This window comes from Heteronotia binoei, chromosome 12, assembly GCF_032191835.1.
Source record: "Heteronotia binoei isolate CCM8104 ecotype False Entrance Well chromosome 12, APGP_CSIRO_Hbin_v1, whole genome shotgun sequence".
Lineage (NCBI taxonomy): Eukaryota > Metazoa > Chordata > Lepidosauria > Squamata > Gekkonidae > Heteronotia > Heteronotia binoei.
The window spans coordinates 65,125,259-65,146,869 of NC_083234.1; the positions used below are offsets into that span (position 1 = coordinate 65,125,259).

General features: G+C 44.3%; 1 protein-coding gene across 1 annotated transcript in view; it reads right to left on the reverse strand.

The window, feature by feature from the left end:
• ASTN2 (astrotactin 2) overlaps positions 1 to 21,611 on the reverse strand; it is an 899,029-nt gene that overhangs the window by 323,382 nt on the left and 554,036 nt on the right. The window contains exon 11 of the mRNA XM_060250629.1: positions 17,715 to 17,865. Coding sequence (XP_060106612.1) covers positions 17,715 to 17,865 — 151 coding nt within the window. The remainder of the gene's footprint in view (positions 1 to 17,714; positions 17,866 to 21,611) is intronic.

Genomic DNA, 21,611 nt, shown 5'->3' on the forward strand with positions numbered 1-21,611 from the left:
AAATATGCTAGGTAATAAAATGCACTGTGTTGAATCATACAACTGTAGGGAAACTGCTGTGTACATCATTTCATCTGCTTCATTCTTCAAAATATATGAAAATGCCCTATGCAAAATCAAACCGCTGGTTCATCAAGCTCAGCATAACCTACTGGCAGCTACCACACAAAGATCCTTTTTGAACTGGAGATACAGGAAACTGAACCCGGTATCTTCTGTATACGAAGCACACGTCCTACCGTTGAGTCCCATCCTCTCCCCATTTTACTATAAATTTACTCCGACTATTTCAACTCTCTTTTGTTCCCCTTACTCTGAATGTTTCATTCAACCTCCACATCTGTCTCAGGAAAAAAAAAAGGGAGAAGGAGACAAACTGATTTACCTGCATAGTAAATTCAAACCAAAATGGGTTGGGGGAGGGGGGAATAGCAGGAGGACTCTGGCAGCTCTTCAGAGCCCATGGTAATATGTTTATTGTTTAAATAAACCTGTATCATCATGATTAACTTAATATCTGCAAACTATTTTGCACTTCCAAGCCCTCGATCTTTAATTGCAAGCAGTTCATCATCTCCGCGCCAAGCAGCGTGCATGCCAGAAGCTTCAGGGACTCTGCCAAACAGCAGGAGCTCTGCAAGCAGACTGCACGGGGAGCCAGCAGACACCTGCGACTGGAGAAAGGCAGGGAGGGAGTGTTATGGAGAGTGTGACACCAACACTAGTGTGACACCCAGTGCTTCTCGGGGAGTGCCATGAGCTCTACACTTGCATGGAGTTTCATTATTTGAACTCAGCATTCAGTGTACGGTATACATTTACTCCCTTAATCACTTCCTCCAGCAGAGAAAACAACCATTCTAGGAAAACTGCCATGTGTGACTAGCTTTCCTGCTCTCTGAATCTTGCAAGATGCATCTTGACTGGTCAACAACTCCCATCACACACACACACACACACACACACAGCAATTGACTATATGACGCTGCCTTACACCAAGCCAGATAATTAATTGGTCCACCTTAGTTCAGTACTGTCTACTCAGATTGGCAGCAAGTCTCAAGAATCTCCAACTCAACTGGGATTCTTTTAATTAGAAGAGCTGGAGATTGAACTATGAACTTTCCCCTAGTGCTCTGCTGGAAACTGATCCTTGAACTCTCTTTCGCTCTACCATTAAGATCTGTACCACTTGTCTTGACCCTAATGCCATTCTAGATTTACTCCTCATGGCCTGCTACTCCATATGTACTGACCCCCTTTGCCTGGTCTTTCAGATTGTAGTATTAAGCCCCCTCACACTAAGAAACAAGTAAACTGAGCTTCTCCAGATGCTAACCAAAGCCCAAAGAGAATGCTAAGCTTCTCGAAATGCAAAGCCAAAAGCCAAATGCTAGTCAAAAGCCTTGTAGAGTTCAGTTATCTTCTAAAACATCGGCCTGTTTATGCAATTTCTTTGTAGTAGATTTTCTTGTAGGGGCTTCAAGACAGACCAGTCTCGTGGCCAACACAGGCCATTTTTGCATGCCTGCCACATCTGCTGGGTGTATGCCAAGTGAACGCCCTAATGCCCATTTCCTGAGAGTGCCTACAGAATCCTATCAGTTATTGCTAACATTGATCAGCCTGCCTTGAGCGGCAGAGAAGCAATAATTACTGTGAGTTTTAATCAATCCTGCAGCAATTCAGCTGCAGTTCAATTTGCGATCTGCCTCTCTGGTGACACAAGGTGGGGGGAAGTCTGGAAATTATTAGAAAATCAATAGCCACCTTGGCCAATAATTCTTTCTAGATAATCGTGGGCAATGTGTCCCTAGTCAATACGCCCCCACAACAGCGTTCTCCTGGATGGCTGGGAGGCAGTATAGTGGAGAAAGTTTTGTGCATATTATTCATTCAAAATGTAACCGGAAGCTAAAGTATGTGTGGTGGGGGCAAGTCTCTGAACAAATACTTAATATAAGACAAAGCATTTGCCGGTCTCTAAAAAAGACAAGAAAAAAAAAGTCAATGGCATATATTCAACCATGCAGGTCTTCCAATAAAATGGATTTTTCATTTGTGAAAGAGGGAGCAATGATTCCTGCTAATTCCTCCCATTCCTCTGCAACCCCCCCCCCCCCGTTACCTCCCTCTGTTTTCCCTGAGAGTCTGCTGAGTGATAGGAACAAATGTGGGGAGTTCAATGAGTTGAAGGGGAAGTGGGAAAATCCCGTGAAGCCTGTGGATGGTTGGATATTCATGAGACAAACTGAATCATTCTATACCATGAAACAAGGGCTGTGATCACACACACAAAATAATGCACTTTCAATGCACTTTCCAACTGGATTTTGCCAGTTCACACAGGAAAATCCAGTTGAAAAGTGGATTGGAAGTGCATTATTTAATGTGTCTGATCATTATGTATGGGACCAATGACATGGGCAAACTATGGCAGCTATGAAGAACTGACTCTAGGTTTGTACATTCCTTTTGCCACATGATTTTCTCTCCACTTCCCACCTCACAATAGCCAAATTCTGCAGTAATAAGCCAAATGGGCAAACTATGTTACCAGTTTGCCTGGAAACCAGAGTCAGAACCCCACATTCAGTGATTTCCCATTTAGAGAGAAACCAACTTTATTATTATTTTAAATACAATTTTTATTAAATTTTGCAGTATATACATACATACAACAAAAATTACCCCTGCTATCTTGTAATCTATGTGACTGTTTAAAACAAATACAAAAAGAGTAAAGAGATAAAATAAATAAATAAACAAACAAACAAATAAATAAATATTTTCTATCTGCAATAGTTAAAGTATACAACAATCTTTTCCATATATATTAAAGTCTTCAGTAGAGATACCATTTGTTAATGATACTTGGAATTTCTTCTTGTGATGTATAGCATAGGGAACCATATGGCTTCAAAATTAGTGTTACTGACTATATTTGCTTCAAGTTTTATATTAACAGTAATTTTGCTCATGATATATAATTGTCATATTTTTTTTAAATGCCAGAGTTCTATGAAACAAACTTTATTTAACTGTAGTTGTTAATTCTGTTTTGGAAACAAACATTGCAGAAACTACAGCTTACCCAATCAGGAAGCACTGGATGAAATTGGCATAAGGAAGAGAAAATGAAAAGAGGGCACATGTTCACTGCATGCTCCTAAATGGCCAAATCATATTAGGGTTTAATTGAGCCTGAAACTCCCTGAGTGCTGACCCTCTCCAACTGAGATGTATGTTCAGCAAAGTTTGCTTTGTTTACACACACCTTTCATAGTCACCCAGCATTAAGTAAAACCTGACACGGTGCAGAAGGTATGTTTTTATGTGTACATGTTTTTAAAGCTTGTTACATGGTGACCCCAACCACAAGGAGAAGCATTTGGTAGCAGCAATGAGCTGAGCATCATGACTTCTTCCCTGGGATCCCCAGGCAGTTGAGAAGGATGGTCTACTGTGTACACTAGGGCTCTCTCTGTGCTGTTAGCTATATCACACAACATCTAACAATATCCACTTTGAGGTAAGCAGTTATCTGACTGCACTCTGATCTACTTTCTTCTCATCAATAATCTCTCTGTCCCTGACTTTCCCCTTCCACCATATCAACAATCTCCCCATCCATGACTTTACCCTTCCACTGCAGTTTGGGGAGGAAACATGGATTCAGGGACAGCACCGACAGCTGACAAGGCAAACCTACGTGTATCTGAAACCAAACACCAAGCATAGAATGATTCCAGACTGTTCCCCTAGCAATCAATGCATTGGTCTCATGTCTGAAATGGGGGCGGGGCAAAAATAGTGGACTCACCAAGCATGGACTCAAGGTTTCCTACTGTTCTATGTCTCTTGCAGGGCTTTTTTGGTAGAAAAAGCCCCAGCAGGAACTCATTTGCATATTAGGCCACACCCCCTGACACGAAGCCAGCCGGAATGGCTGTGCATTCCTGCTGAAAAAAAAGCCCTGGTTTTAAGATTAGGAAATTACATTTCTTTCAAAAGAGCTGTGAACAGATGCACAGATAGCTGCATGTGCCTAGATGTACACATGGGGTTAAGAGGAGAAAATAATACATCCAGCCAATGTTAAACAACACACACACAAATTAGCAGTCCACTGGAGGGGAATGAGTGAGCTAGTGGAAGGTGATCCATGGTTAGCATTACTTGAAGAGAGGAGACTGTCAAAAACAGTGACCACCAAGAGGAAGCAAAGTTCTGACAGTGGAGAAAAAGCACCAAGAAAGGCAGTGAAGACAAAGAAAATTAGAGACTTTCTCCAAGCAAGCATGAGGAATGTCAACCAATTAGCTAGTACCGCTTTCACAAGGTATTTACACATTAACTGGCTGGAGACAGGGAGAGGGGCAGAAAATGCATATGATTTGCCATATGGAGGCCCAAATCATGTGTGTGGATCAGAAATGTCTCAAGATCAACTATTAAAGCTTAGAAGCTCAATCAGACTAACAAGAGCCCATATAATGATTAAGTCACCTGCAGACCTGCTAAAACTCTCAGAATCTGTCCCCTCCCTCCTCTACAGGAGTGTGCTACATACAAGCTCCAAACTGTGGCTCTAGCGTTTAGAGAAGCTGGATATTTTTTGCGTCCCGGGAGCAGAGGGCAGGGTGCATCTCAAGCATGTTCACTGCTATCTTGACATTGGAAGAAAAACAGAAGGATAAAAAACAGAGGAGACTGCTTGCTTCTTGTCCCCGCAGACTTTGTGTGCATATACACACTCACAACACACATACATGCACAGATTAGATGAGCTGAATAAGAAGGAGCTATTTCTAACTTGCCTACTTTTTGGAGCAGAACAACCAATTTTAAGGGACATTCCTGAAGGTCATGGTGAGAAAGAACAGAACGGCAGAATCCCAGAGTCTCCTAAGACCACACAAGCTATATTTAGCAAGATCTTCTTATTAACTCTGTCGGCATGAAATACTTTTTTGGGTAGGCTGACCATCACAAATACGGAGGAGGAAGATTCTCCTGTGTCATATTATTATTTGATCTAAAGTTCATTCCCCTCTAGGGTATGCAGAAGGTTTTAATATCCATGTTTGTTAAATGAGGCCAGCCCCCCAGAATTGTTTGTTCCTTCTAAACACATTTGTTCTTTGGGAAAACATAATGGTAACATAGCTGACTTTGGAAAAATCAATCCACATCATGCTGGAATGTCCACCAGAGGTTAACTGAAAAGATTAGACATATTCATCAAGTCACAAGTAAATAAACCTCTAGTTAGTTAATTAATTAATTAAAATGTTTCACTGGCAACATCATGGTCATGAGCTGGCGGCATCATAGTTATCTCCAAAACAGCCCACAGAAGTATTGTCAATAGACTGACCAGAATTTCACCAGATATCCTCACCAGCCACACTGCAAAAACGGCGCTGAAGGTGGCAACTTAGTGGAACAGAGCAAGGGCAATTATTTTATTATTACCAGAAAATAAACAGCCATTCTGTGCCCAAGCTCCAACTTGTAAAGTGTTCTCAGCCTGTGACTGCAAAATTTCTGGGTAATTTGGTGCCTTTCAGATGTCTGAGAGCCAGTGTGGAATAGTTCAACTGCTGCATGAGCAGTGAGGGGTCCAAATACCCACCCACAGAAACCTGTTGTGTGACTTTAAGCCAGTTGCTAACTTGCAACCTAAGTTATTTCATGAGGCCGTTGTGTGGATACATCAGGGAGATGAGACTCATGCACTCCACACTGATTCCTTTGAAGGAAAGGCATAAAACAAATGCAACTGATGGGTGTTATTCTTTCTTACTTAGAATATTCCCCAATTTTATCCCTGATCCAGTGGCTTACATCAACTTTATTTTTTAAAAATCAATTTAAATGAAATTAGCAAAAAAACAACAAACTAGCTGTATTTTGGGCCAATCCTGCTTCATTGGGCCAGCTCATCATAGGCCAAAGAGCACAGTTTAAGATTCCTTTGCCTTGAACCCAAGGTCTTATGCCTCTGACCAGGGGTGGAATTCTAGCAGGAGCTCCTTTGCATATTAGGCCACACACCCCTGATGTAGCCAATTCTCCAAGAGCTTACAAAAAAGAGCCTTGTAAACTCTTGGAGGATTAGGTACATCAGGGGGTGTGGCCTAATATGCAAAGGAGCTCCTGCTAGAATTCCACACTTGCCTCTGACCATGTCCAAATTTTATACCTGGAGACATGAAGAGCTAATGAACACTTGTCTTAAATTTTACAGCTGGCAGCAAAGTTTCTTCCATTCTGCCCTTGCTTATTCTTGAAAGAAACAGAATTCCCATAGCAGGTTTTTGCTTGCCTTTATACAACTGCATTGAGGTTCCCCCTCCTCTACACACAGTATCATTGCTCTCCTGTTTTTTCTTCATTTTTTTCTGTGTTTTTTTCAGACTATCTGAAAAATGGGGGGACCCAGAAAGGGAAACATGCAAGCAGGAGAACAATGACTGGCAAACAATATTGTGTGTAAGGGAGAGGAAACCCTGATGCAGTCAAGAAGCCAAGCTGCATCAAAGTCCAAAGTTCAAATGTCCAAGCTATGTGGGCTGACTGTGTGGGTCTATCCCAGGGATTCAGCAATGCAGTATGCAGATTCCATAGGAAAGACTCATGGGAGGGGCCTCACAGTCATAACCGAATCATTTAAATATTCTCTCACCAGTACAGAATCTGCTTATAGATGAGCTACTTCTACGGTCGCTAGAACATTTGAAGGGCATTTCAGGGGCCACCATTTGGGTCACTGGAAACTCATGGAGATGCCACAGACATTCATTCTCAGAATGATGAAAAAGAAGAAGACTGCAGATTTATACCCTGCCCTTCTCTCTGAATCAGAGACTCAGAGCAGCTTACAATCTCCTATATCTTCTCCCCCCACAACAGACACCTGTGAGGTGGGTGGGGCTCTCACAGCAGCTGCCCTTTCAAGGACAACTCCTGCAATAGCTATGGCTAACCAAAAGCCATTCCAGCACCTGTAAGTGGAGGAGTGGGGAATCAAACCTGGTTCTTCCAGATAAGAGTCCGCACACTTAACCACTATACCAAACTGGCTTTCCTCAGGTGCTCTGATGGATGGCAAAGAATACACATTGATTGAGCTTATGACTACCAAATGCAACTGAAAGTGAACAGGGGAAACTGGGGACTCTGAAGGTGCGATTAAAGGAACCATGATGTAAAATCCACTGACTTGGGGGATTTGCTCAAGAAATGAACCTGCAGACCGTTGCCTGTTTATTTCCCCTTCTTCCAGCAGGTATGAAGCTCATTAACAACAAGGTCAGATGAGGGGAGGGGGAGTGTCCCTTTTTTTCAGAACATCTAAAATGCCTCATTACTGACACTTCCTGATGCTGAAAGGAAATAAGTGAGCTAAATTGCCTAAGAGGCTGTGTTTTCTTATTATGAAGCTCAGCTCCCTTTCTTCATTATTACACTTGAAAAAGAATTTAATAGGAGGTTTCTGCTGAGAGCAAATTGCTGCCTTTTTAAATATTCTATTGCATCCTCTAAATATTAGCAGCCACTTTGTCTGTAGCGTTTAATAAAGGTATGGCAGAGATGCTGCTGGCATTTCAAAACCAGCTGGTGCAGAGAACAAGAGGGGAAGCAGCAAACAGCTTGGGGGAGGGAGCTGTAGCAGCCCCTCTGGGAAAGGAAGCTGTAGCAGCCTCTCTTATCCAGAAACAATGGGAGGGGATGTGCAATTAAATGATATTAAACCACCACCACCACTACTTATCTGACTACACAGAGAATACAGGTAGCTGCGGGTTGCTGAGTTCCTGGCAAACTCCCCCATTTAGTACCTTGTTAATAGTGTCTGATGTCAAACAACAGCTGTTGTTACTGCAGATCAGCTTCACTGCGTAGAGTATGCCATCCTTACCGACTCACCAGCATCCTTACCGAACAATCCCTAGTGTGTTCGTGAAAGGTTGTAGGCAGCTGAGTGTAGAAGAAGCTGAAGAATGTGGTTCAGCTGCTGTCATCTCTCCCTGATTTAGAGCCCAGGAGTTGTGGTCAAGCTGAGTGGAAACTGAATCTAGACAAGCCTGAGGGGACACTACGCTAGATGGTCAGATGATGTTCTTGAAGGGACTGACAGTCCTGGATGAGCTAAGACCATGTCTGGTTGGTCAGAATCAGAGCTGAGGGAGAGGAGGAGAAAGAAGAAGACGACTGCAGATTTATAACCCATCCTTCTCTCTGAGTCAGAGACTCAGAGCGGCTTACAATCTCCTATATTTCCTCCCCTCAAAACAAACACCCTGTGAGGTAGGTGGGGCTGAGAGGGTTCTTACAGCAGCTGCCCTCTCAAGGACAACCTCTGCGAGAGCTATGGCTAACCCAAGGCCATTCCAGCAGGTGCAAGTGGAGGAGTGGGGAATCAAACCCGGTTCTCCCAGATAAGAATCTGCACACTTAACCACTATACCAAACTGGCTCTCTAGGAGCGTTCTTGCTTTTCACCAAGGCGGCTGGGAAGGCTGCTGGAATGCCTTTTATCAATTATACCTTGTATGGAGGCCATATTCACTTCCTGAAGTGACCCAGCCAATGCTGCTCCAGGCTACTATGACTTCAAGGATGGATAACTGTAACACACTCAAGGGGCTGCCTTTGGAGACAGACTGGAAACCTCCACTAGTGCAGAATATGGCTCCCAGCAAGACCTTATGTACTGATCTGCTTCTTGGCTTAATCCAAGGAGCCAGCTGTAATCATTGACGGCTTGAATAAGCTGGGGCTGCTGATCCCTAAATATGAACCCCATGTACCAGTGAAGATCCTTTTTCCTCTCAGCTCAGCCTTCCACCCAAGTGTTTTCTTCGTGTCCTCAGTGTAGTTCTGTATCCCTGCCTGAGATGGGTGTAAAGTTTCTTCTGAATGGCATGCAAGGTAATTCATTTTTGAAGAGCATCTCAGAAGAGCAACCTATCTAGGAGCTGCTTGCCTGGACTTTGAGAATCTTTCAGATATTCCAACTCTGCGATGCCTTTTAATTATGTACATTTAAAAAAAAAAGCCTTTACGATCATGTAAGCCACCTTGAGGTTCTTTCTGGTGGTGTTTTTTTTTTTTTTTAAGAAATGATTTCTTAAAAAATAAGACATATCAAAATAAAGGAAGATTGCAGAAGATGCTCAAGAGCATCAATACAGATGTACAACTACTTGAAAATGGGGGGCTAAACTAAGAAATGATTCTGAAGGGAGGCTTGGAACAATGGCATGAGGAAGCAGAAAGGCAGGAAAAAGGAAATGGGCAGCAGAGCAAGTATATGGGGGAAAGAATGGAGAAACAGGTAGAACTGCAGGCAGAGATATCCAGAGTGAGACTGGACTGCTGCATAAGCAGGCCAAAGTCCAACTGTTGGCCAGAAAAGAGAGAGAGAGACCCATCTTGATCTTACTCTACTTCTTGGTCTGAGTCAGTTGATCTTTTTGGACTTTGTAGATCGTTCTCTCTCTTTCCCTTTCCCGAAGGTTTTTTTGAAGCTCTTTTTGTCTTTCTTCTTAAACCAACTTTTAGCTTGGTTGTCTAAGAAGTCTTTGAGTTGCAAAACCGAGTCAATCTTATATCGTGTATTCTCATACGTGAATAGCAGCCCCTCTGGCATAAGCCATCTAAATGGTACAGCCTTCTCTTGTAAAAGAGAAGCTAACACTTTATAATCCATTCTTCTTTGTCTGACTTGTCATGGGATGAAGAAGATATTGGATTTATATCCCGCCCTCCACTCCGAAGAGTCTCAGAGCGGCTCACAATCTCCTTTACCTTCCTCCCCCACAACAGACACCCTGTGAGGTGGGTGGGGCTGGAGAGGGCTCTCCCAGCAGCTGCCCTTTCAAGGACAACCTCTGCCAGAGCTATGGCTGACTCAAGGCCATGCTAGCAGGTGCAAGTGGAGGAGTGGGGAATCAAACCCGGTTCACCCAGATAAGAGTCCGCACACTTAACCACTACACCAAACCAGCTCTCCACACCAAACCGGGATCTCTCTATACAGTTTGTTTCAATGACCACAGTGCAAGTACCCAGAGTAAAAAAGGTAAAGGTAGTCCCCTGTGCAAGCACCAGTCGTTTCTGACTCTGGAGTGACGTCGCATCACGACATTTTCATGGCAGACTTTTTTACAGGGTGGTTTGCCATCACCTTCCCCAGTCATCTACACTTTCCCCCTCAGCAAGCTGGGGACTCATTTGACCGACCTCAGAAGGATGGAAGGCTGAGTCAGCCTTGAGCTGGCTACCTGAACCCAGCTTCCACCGAGACTGAACTCACATCGTGAGCAAAGAGTTCGGACTGCAGTACTGCAGCTTTACCACTCTACGCTAAATCCTACCTGATTCCGGTGCAAGACTGAAAGAGAGAAAAGCCTCCCCCACCCCAACCATCATCACTCCTGTCCGCCTCCAAGCCCTGTGAAGGAGAGACGCACCACCTCCACAAACACAGCATAAAATCTCCCTCCCTTCGTCCTCCCGTTCTCTAAGCAGAAATTGTTGTCTTGTGATCCCCGGGGTACAAACATCTTAAGAACTTTTACCATCACGTCCTCTGGCTCCTCATTAGCAGCTTTTAACTTAATACCTCCCCTGTTTTTCCTTTCCTGCGGCAAGTCGCTGCAAATGTTTTCCTCAACAACAGCCTCTGTTTTTTCCCCTCCCCTACCCGCCAATATGTCTTGTCATTTACAAGAACAATCCATCTTTATTTTCAGATGTTCTGATTCATCCGTCTCTTGAGCATCTTAGCACAAGTCACAATACCCTACATTTTGCTAAGTGCACCCCTACGGTAGCAAACATGTGTGACTGGCAAATGGCCCTGAAAATGCAAGAAAATAATGGAGCCACCCATGTTATAATTAAACACTGCTGGTGCTGCACAGACATATATTTCCCCCCAAAAAAACACTCCCTTTTTGTCAAAGGCACTTTTGTTTAGTATTGTAGCTGTCTTTCAATTTATCGAGTCTGGCAACCTCCCCACTTCTCCCAAACAACCATCCTTCCACAAGTGTCTCAGAGGCTAACCAATTTCTCTTTGCCACCTGAGCACAATGTTCAGCCAGGCACTATGCGCTTTTCTCCAGCCCGGGCATTAAACCTGTGGTTAGACAGTATGTGCTACTTCAGACTGTCAATATGGGCTCACGAGAACAAACGTTTCTCTATAAAACACACACATATGCACACAAAGAAAAGTAGCAAGTAAGGGTTACAGCCCTTCTGCCTGAGAGGGTAGTTGCACGGAACTGTGTGTTGGAGCCTCCAATCATAATGAGCTTCCACCAGCAGAGTCCAGGCACAGATTTGCCCTGTTCGTCTCAGAACAGGTTGCTGACCGTAGCTGCTGTTTTTTGAAGTCATGCATACAGATGGGCTTCACGCCCTGCTTATGCATGCCCGAGAAGAGAAGTCACAGCACTGAACTTCAAGCTGCCTGGAACTACAAGGAAAGGCAGGATATAAATGTTTTAACAAACAAATAATAAATACAAATCTCTGTAGACACCTTCTCTGTGAGCTAGTTTTCTTTCACAATAAACAAAAATGGTCCTGACCCTGACGATCCGGGCAAGCCCAATCCCAAGGAGATCTTGGAATACCAGCAGTTGTGAGGACAGAGGCAGGCTTTATTCAGCCACCTCTCTGAATATCCTCCAGGCCCCCAGTAAGGGGTCAGTCACCAGAGATCCCCATGGCTTCCAGGTGCACACAGTTGTATACATGCACACATACATGCTTGCATAAAAGTACAAAAATACTAAATAAAAATCAACATAATGAATTATCCTTTATTTTTTTTTCCTTCTACTTTCTAACTTTCTTCATCTTGCTGTCCCCTGTGCTTCCCATGGCAATCCAACTGATGCACAGAGACCGAGAAGCAGTAACTAACACTTCTGGGCTAACAAGCTTATTTCCTTATGGGAAAATTGAATGTGACAAAGTTCCTGCGCAGCTGGCTTTGACTTGTTTTATGGCAACCGGTCCCCTAGAAGCACAATGTTTTGGTTCATGCCAAAGTAGGCTGAAGATTAACGGAGAGCTGCAGATTCCCCGTATGCTTTACTGCTGTATTCAACCATTCAACAGAGTGGTCCACACAATAACCAGCAACCACCCAAGGGGGTGTCTGTTTGACAATGCATGCCTATAAGATAAAGGGGTGTCGTTTGGGCAATGAGCCACATAATTTCTTTAACCTGAATTATTTACTAACCGCTACACATTTCTCCCTCCTCCAAGAAGCTCAAGGCGGTTGTCTCCTCCCTTAATGCATCTTCACCACCATTAGGTTGACAGTGAATGTGCCCCAAGCTTGCTAGTCAGCCTCTGAACAAACTGTGGAGTTAAACCCAGACTTCCCTTAAGTGTCCTCACACACTTCAACCACCACACAAAATTGTCTTTGTAATTTCAGGAGGGCAGCCATGTCCATCTGCCTAGATTCAAATTCAGTAGCACCTTAGAGACCCTAATCTGGATATCCGAAAGCAAGCCCGATACCTTCAGAAGCTAAGTAGGGTTGACTCTGGCAAGTACTTGGATGAGAGACCTCCTTGGAATACCAGCAGTCAGGAGAGCTGAGTTATTCAGTCACCTCCCTGAATATCCTCCAGGTCCCCAGTAGGGGTCAGTCACCAGAGGTCACCATGACTTCCAGGTGCAGACACACACACAAATACAAAAAAAGAAAAGGGGGGGGGGGGTTGGGGTTATGAACTTTTGAGACTCAAAGCTACCTTGTGAATGCAAGTAAAGAATCTCACATAATTTTGGGAAACACCATCAATCAAAACAGCTCATTCCCTTTGCCAGTGTTTGGAAGCTTCAGCCTTCAGGGCTGCTGCCTGGAGGGGGAAAAAGCTCTGTTCTCCATCCACCCATATTTGTCACTCCTCTCCCATCCTCCAGTTTTTCTCTCCATTCAACAACGAGACTCATTACCCAGTCATTGCAGTTACACCTGGAAACACATCTGCGCATGCCTATGGAAATCACTTCTGTCTAGCGCTGAAGCAGAGATTAAAAATAAACAGCCAGGTGGCAAGGAAACGAAACACTGAGGTAGGTATAAAAGTGACCAGATGGCAAACCCAAAACACTTGGATTTTTTTCGTCTCTGTGTGCGTGCACACAAGCTGTTTTTCTCTCTGCTTCAGCCGAAGCACAGCCAGCGTCATGTAGGTGCTGAGACACCCTCCCCCACCAGAAGAAATAGCAGCGAGAAAGACAATGTGGATTGGTTTCAGCAAAAACAAAAAAAAACAAAATAAATGGTGTGAGATGTTAGGTGAGGAGAAAAAACGTGAGAGATTGTGCTCAGAGGAACTGTAAGCCTGGAAGCACAATACAAGAAACTGGAATGACCAGAAAAAGGCACCCTTTGGCTCAGTGGGCAACACAAGTGGCAGAAACCCTGCCATGACAGAACTCAAACAGGCAACTCTCTTCTGCAAAGACTGACAGCATCAGTTCTGCCATCCTGCCAAGCCCAAACACTGCTGGAAGGGACCAAAAAAGAAAAGGGAAAAGAAAAAATGCAGATATCAAAAGCTGTGACTCTAAGCCAATATAATTCTACCAATCTCTATTTTCCTTTCATACTGATGAGGGGTGAGTTGGAGGAGAGGGGAGAAATCCACTTTGAAGGGTGTCCCCCCCCCCCCTCCACATTTACAAAGCAAAGCATTTTTTCTTCTGACCCTTTGGCTGAAATGGAGGGGGCACTGTCTTTAATTTCTCCCCACCTTTCCCAATAAACAATCCTTTTGCTTGCGGAAGTGGAGCTTAGATTCTGTTGCTCTGCCCTTCTGCTTGAAAAGGAGGGAGAGACAAGGGCTCTCTGCCTCTTCCTCCTGCTCCCTACTACCACTAATATTTGCTGCTCAGATGCTTTGTCCATTTCACAATGCAGACACAATCCACCATTGTGTTGGAAGGGAAAAGCCTTGTTGTTCTGTTGAATGACATGGATTTCAATTTCCGCTGGAACCACTCCATACAACGCCGGGAGACAGGGAGACAGTAAGAGACACACAGAGCAATGGGTCTGCTATTTCTCAGTTATTTCTGCTTGTAGTGCAGCTCACCTTCATTCTGGGCATGCAGAAACGGGACAGGCCATTTTTGTTGCTCTTCTCTCGGAGGCACATCAGCTGGCAAGATGAGGGGGCAAACAAAGTCCAGAACAGAGTACAGAGGTGGTGGGTGGGGGGAAAGGAACCTGGTTTAAAAAGTGGTTTATGAACCATCCTTTCTGTTTGCACAGGTGACACTAATAACCTTAATAAGCTATAGAAAACAGATAGTCTTTGTCTTGAAGCTCCCAATAGGGTGGAAGAAATATTTTCAATGAACAACACACATACACGTAGTTCACTAGCTGTGGAACTGCAATTCAAAGAAGACACTCATTGGAAAAGGAGGCCGTTTTACACGGAAGATTTTTTGCAGCTGCTGGTTTGAGCCATGGCAGCAATGCCAACTCAAATTCTTGTAATGCCAACTCTAAGAGGCTGCCTTCACAAATGCAATTGCTTTATTCACAATTCCAACACCTTGGCTTATCTCTATTTTTTTTTTTCTGAACTCAGAGAGAAATCCACTCTGACTCCCTTTGGTTTCTGCAATCACTACCAATGCAACATTTAAGAAAAAAAGAAGAGTTGGTTTCATACCCCACCCTTCACTACCCAAAGGAGTCTCAGAGTGGTTCACAATCCCCTTCCCTTCTTCTCCTCACAGCAGACACCTCATGAGGTAGGAGGGGCTGAGAGAGCTCTGAGAGAACAGTGACTGGCCCAAGGTCACCCAGCTGGCTGCAAGTGGAGGAGTGGGGGAATCAAATCTAGTTCTCTAGATTAGAGTCTGCTGCTCTTAACCACCACACCACAGCTGGCTCTTAACTAATTCCTCACCCCTGCAACTATTCTCCTAGTGTAAATGCTAAATCTGTCTCCTGAATAGTCACTATTCTCTTAATGCAACTAGAAAATATATTGGATATTGGGTTTATATCCTGCCCTATACTCTGAATCTCAGGTCGTTTTCGCACTTAGCGTTTGCTCCCCTTTTTCCGCGGCGCAATTATGTCCGGATCATTTTTCTCGTTTTCCCACTAGTGACTCTTTGCGGAGTCGCCTTCCCTGAAGCCCCGGCTCAAATCGTTTTCCCACTGGCATCGGCTTGAGTCCGATGCCCTGTCAATCATTTTTTTTTTAAGCGCAAGTCTGGTTGCGTAATGACGTACTAACGTACTAACGTAACATCGAGCTGTTCCCTCCCCTTCTTTTCTTGGACAAACCGCATCACGTGTGCTGCTGCTGCTTATGGATTGGCTGCAGCTGTAGAATCCTCCACAGCCCTTTATGTATTAACGGAAGCATTCACAGTGGAGAATCCTAGCACTAGATTCCCCCCCCAAATTCTGAAGCACTAGATCCCCCCCCCCAAATTTCCTCCGCTCTCTTTCCCCTCCCCGGCTGGCGCTTGCAACGGGGACCTGACTGATTCCTGCTGCCAGAGCTCCCCCCCCCCTCCATTCTCTCCTTCCCCTTCTGTGGTGCGTGTGAAGAGCGAGCTCGCGTCTATTTTCTAACCGAGCGGAATGTAGCCAGGGAGAAGAATGCAGGACTCCAACTTCCCATTTTATACATGGCGATTTTGTGCAGGTCCAGAAATCCTGGTGGCACAGCTGAGGGAGGCATTCCCTTTTTAAAACACACACACATGAACGCTTTGGCCCGCACCGGCACTAGATTCCCCCCCCCCCCAACAATGGTCGTTTTCGCATTATCGAGATAACGCAACAGCGAAATAACGCAACTAAAGTCAATAATAATTTAAAAAATTCTAACGAAACCAATTGAAGTGGCAATTGAGGCTATTCCAGGAGGGGTTTTTTTTTCTATTTGTTATAAATAAAAATTTATTATTATTATTATTATTATTATTATTATTATTATTATTATTATTATTATTATTATTATTATTATTATATTAATTTCGAAATATCGCTATTACGCAAAACTGTGAAGTTTTTTAAAAAAAAATGGCCGTGCCGGCACTTTGGGGAAGCGCCGCGAAAGGCTGATGATTGGCCAAGCGGGTGGATGGGGTGGGAGGACGGAAAGGGAGAGGGTGACGCCCACAAAGCAGTCGATCCGGCGTGGATGGATTTCGCACAGGAAACTCCGCTGAGTGGATCCGGAGTGGATCCGGAGGTTTTCGGAAACTCCGGCAACATGCTGAAAAACATACTCCGGCGTAAAATCCCTGAAGCGCCGGAGCAAAGCGCAGCGCCGGAGCAACATGTGCAAAATCCAAGAGAAGATCCGGAGGTAAATGGGGCGCTACGCCGGAGCCAACGCTAGTGCGAAAACGGCCTCAGAGTCTCAGAGCGGTCACAATCTCTTTTATCTCCTTCCCCCACAACAGACACCCTGTGAGGTGGGTGGGGTTGAGAGAGTTCTTGCAGCAGCTGCCCTTTCAAGGAAAACTCCTACGAGAGCTATGGCTGATCCAAGGCCATTCCAGCAGGTGCAAGTGGAGGAGTGGGGAATCAAACCCGGTTCTCCCAGATAAGAGTCCGTGCACTTAACCACAACATCAAACAAGATCACTCACCTGAATAACCACTAAATTATACCCTTAATACAACTGATAGATCATTTCCACGAATAGCTGCCATTCACTGACCGCTACTGCTGGATCAGTCCCCCAAATAGCCACCGTGGTTGCCAACTGCTGCTTGAGAAATGCCTGGAGATTTGGGGGTGGAGCCTGGGATTGTGGAGTTGGGCTAAGTTCAGTGAGGTATAATGCTGTAGTATCTACCCTCCAAAGAAGCCATGTTATCCAGATGAACTGGTATCTGTCATCTGGAGGTCAGTTGTAATTCTAGATCTCCAACCTCTACCTGGAGGTTGACAACCACTATTCTCCTAGTGCATCTGCTATATCAGTCCCCCAAATAGCCACTATTCATCTAGTGCAACTGCTAAATCATTCCTCCTGACTAGCCACTATTCGCCTAGTGCAACCGATAGATCAGTCCCCCAAATAGACACTATTCTACTAGTACAACTTAGACCAGTCCCCCAAATAGCCACTATTCTCCTAATGTGACTGCTAGATTAGTCCCCTGAATAACCACCATACTTTTAGTGTTACTGAAAACCCTGAATGGTTGAATTAAAGCTTCTAAATCACAAGGTGGATTGGAAATAGCAACATCATGAGTGTACACATAGCAATACTTCAAGGAATTTTATGAGCATACAGGCCACAATTCTTGAAGCGTGACTGTGAGGAAATAGAACCATGACTCTAAGCACGCGGACTCAAAAGCAATGATCTGCAAAGTGTGAGCCAATTCCAAAGCAGTACTCTGCTCTCTGGAAGAATACCCATTAAAATATTAGCATTTGAAGTAATCACCTCTGCCTATACATGCAGCAACTGCTGGACCAAGGACATGCACGTACTTGTCTTTTCTCAGAACACTTTCACGCTCCAAGTTGCATCCCACTACGCTACGCAAATAGGAATCCAAGGTGCCACAACCTAATCAGGACCCAGAAACCCCAAGCAATAACTTTTTCTAGTGCCTAGCACAGCAAGCTGTTTTATCCCATGATCTCAAAAGACATACATACCACACAACCTGTCGAGTCCACTTGTCGGTCCGACACACATTTGAAGTTGCGGGTGCAGCCGCCATTGTTTCGCGAGCAGTCTCGGACTGGCCCGAAAGAGGAGAGCAGATCATTGATGGTCTCAAAGTAGGTGGACAGCATTGCTTCTTCCCTTGGAGAAGAAAGATGCTGTTAAAACCAGCCTAGTGGACACAGGGTTCAAGGGAAAGAGATTCAAGCTATTCATTTCAAAGAACACATGATTAATTTGTGTACATGGAGGGGGGGAACCTTGCAATGTTAGACAGAGGGATTCAATTCAAGCTGTCTCCTTGACTTCCCGGGCTTCTATGAGCAGGGACTTTTGGGGGTAGATAGCATTCCATCATGTGAGCCCTCAAATAGTACAACACAAGCACATTTGTCATAGGGAGGACCCAGGGCTGTATATTGCCAGAACACAGAAAAAACTTCCACAATGCCTCCAGCCAAATAACACTCCATAGTTGAGACATGTATTATTTGCTGCATTTTACCCCAGTGGGCTGTTGTTTCAGTGGACTGAATCACTAAGAGGGAGGCTACAGGCAGCTACCCACTAACTTTTGTTGTTGTTGTTCATTTGCCTCTAATTAAATATTGCCAACCCCACTGCTCAGACTCAGATGCACAGCTATCGAGAGGAAAATGCACATCACTTCTTGGCAAAGCAAACAGGGGGTAGTATGTCATGTGCACATTCCATGAGTGGGGCCCAGTAGCTATGAGAGAATGAGGAGCACTTAAGTAGCCATGGCGTCACAGCACTGTACAGTCTTTATTTTCTTCTTGAAAGGTGTAGCACACAGCAACTGTTCATTGGCTAGATAAACACCAATCCTGCTTATTTAATTATCGGAGCAGTCTTAAATTCACCACGGTTGCACTTGTTCTACTGATGGTGGAAGAAATTTGCTCCAGGCCAGCCAGCAGGTTCACAGCTGAGCAGGGATGTATTTGAGCCCAGGTCTAAGAGCAACCACCAGGAGATCAGATCCCAGTAGGCAGCCGTGTTGGTCTGAAGCAAAAGAACAAAGCAGCAGACTAGTGCACCTTTAAGACCAACTAAGTTTTATTCAGAATGTAAGCTTTCGTATGCAGATTAAAATAATCACTAACACTAATCCTAACACTAACAAACACAGACCGCTATTTGTGATTCTTTCGATCTGCTAAAAACATTATGGGGGACGGTGGCTCAGTGGTAGAGCATCTGCTTGGGAAGCAGAAGGTCCCAGGTTCAATCCCTGGCATCTCCAAAAAAAGGGTCCAGGCAAATAGGTGTGAAAAACCTCAGCTTGAGACCCTGGAGAGCCTCTGCCAGTCTGAGTAGACAATACTGACTTTGATGGACCAAGGGTCTGATTCAGTATAAGGCAGCTTCATATGTTCATTCCCATGATTCTACACTGCCCACTTATATTAAGCATTGCTGTTTGCCATTCCCATTTTGTCTGATGAAGTCTGCTTAAGAGCATACGGAAGCTTACATTCTGAATAAAACATAGTTGGTCTTAAAGGTGCACTTACTGCTCAGTTCTCCCAAATGCAGTCCTGTATTTATGGTAGTGTAATCAGTGTTTCCAAAGAGTTTGGATCCGGGGACTGGATATACTGCAAACCAGTTTAGCTCTGTTGATTGCAGGGTGCATGAAGAGAGGGTATGCTTCACTTGCCCTTTGCGGAGACAAGCAGGTGAAAAAAATGGTGCTGACTAGAGTCCAGCTGCCATACCAATTTGTATTCTGGTGACCCAAAGCCTTTAAAAAGCCTCCTCAGATTTGTCTATAGAATCCCTCCCTCTGCCCCTCTCCCCCACTTGCACAGCACACAATTATTTGCAGCTTTTCTGGCAAACAAGAGTAATACCAGAGCATTCAAACTGGCACCCTGTGGTACACACTGATCTAGCAAACCAAAGGTCCAAACAATGGCTGATTCCCAGTTTCCAGGACTAGAGCAAAACCCCAGAAGTGATGAATTAGCAGCATGTAAGTATGCGAGAAAGGAATGATCATACAACAAGCTCCAGGTTCTTTCAAGGCATGTCTTCAAAGAACCATGCCATGGCTTGCAGTTCTATGTGAACCAAGCCACTGTATTAATGGTGGGAGGACTATGATTTCAGAGGAAGAGCTCTCTCATCACTCACTCTCAACTGGGAATAGAAGATCCTCTTAAAAAAAGGCTCTTCCTGAGTCTTGAATGGATAGTAGGTTTTGCAAACAACTGTCATTGATTTATTTACTTCATTTATATCCCACCTTTCTCCTCAGTGGGGACACAAAGCAGCTTACATCGTTTCTCCATTTTACTCTCGTAACAACTTTGTAAGGTAGGTTTGACTGAGAGTGTGAAAGCAGCCCAAGGCCACCAAGTAAGGTTCCATGGCAGAGCAGGGATTCGATCCTGGGCCTCTCTACACACTGCCTTGACATTCTAACCACTAGACCACACTGACTCAGTCATCAGCTTGGCCCTAACAACTGAATCAAGGCCCAGCTATCGAGGACAGGGTCCATATTTTTTTGAATATGATTCAGTTTTTATTCTCTTCTCAAAGGAGATGGAACAGCACGGAAGTTGTGCCTAAAGAGAAACCCAGAAAAAAACCAAGAATACGGGATCACAGTTCATAACAGAAAAATAACAGACAACAAAACACTGTGATATGCTGACTAACATATTGTAAACTTTTATCAAAAATCTTGTAAAGTTATATTAAATATGTAATGAGATTTGGTTGGTGCAACAGTTGTAAGCAGTGTTCCCTCTAAGTTGAGTTTTTGCTCATAAAACTCTGCAGATGAGAGGGAACATTAGTTGTAAGTAGCAAATCCTGGTTTGTCTGATTTTGGCTTCCTCTCCACCTCCCAGAATTAAAAAAAAAAGTACTTTTATAGCAGTGTCTTTGTGGCTGTGCTACTAAAATTGTGGCTTACAGGTTCGACTATCAGAACAAGTCACAAATATAGTATAAACTGGGAGTTGTAGTTCCAAGCCAGCTACATCCCACAGTTGAGAATCCAAATTCAATGACAACCAACAGACCTTGGTTTAGTGAGCTGCTTGCATTCAGACATCTGAACTAAAACTGCATCTGAACATCTTTGGCTATTGGGCTATGCTTCTGCTATTGTAATAATTTGCAACTGGATTCTCCTGTGCTGTTGAGACAATCCAGTTGCAGAGGACTTTATATCATGATATCTGATTATGTATGGATGCAGCCTAATAGCAGCTTGATCAAACTGCTTATTTGTGATGTGTAAATACACCCAAAAGCTTTAGGACATAAGAAAATGGCCCCATCTAATAAATAAAAAACAAGGACTTTATAGTGTTGGAGGAGCCATTCCTCATAACATGCACATCATGTTAACAAAGCATAACTGTCAGTACTAATGTAAATTAGAACACTGCTTATGGAATCTTTCCTGGTATGATTTTATTTGTTGCTGAGAAATGGCTTAGAAAACTGTGTCCCCTTCTCCTAATGAAGAGAAGATTTTCGGCTGGTAGGTTGCCATTTTTAAAGATGTCATTTATTCTTCTTATCTGCATGGCCAGCGGGTGGGAATAGGCGAGGTAAGTAGCTGCCACCTTGGGCGCCACCTTGCCTACAGGGCACATTCAGGAGCCCTCTCCCACTGCTCTGCCACTCTCAGTTTCCTGTGTTGCAGACCCGGGAAGCTGAGAGCAATGGGACTGCAAGCCAATGTGTGCTCTCTTCCAAGCCTGGCTTCCTAGCTGGACTCAGAGGACAGTGGCCTCGCTCTGGGGTTGCCTCCTCTTTCTGGGGAGGCAGCCAGAAGGGAGGCCGCGCTGCCTGCTGCCTCTTTTATCTTCCCGGGACGGGAGTGGGCAGACGAGAATGAG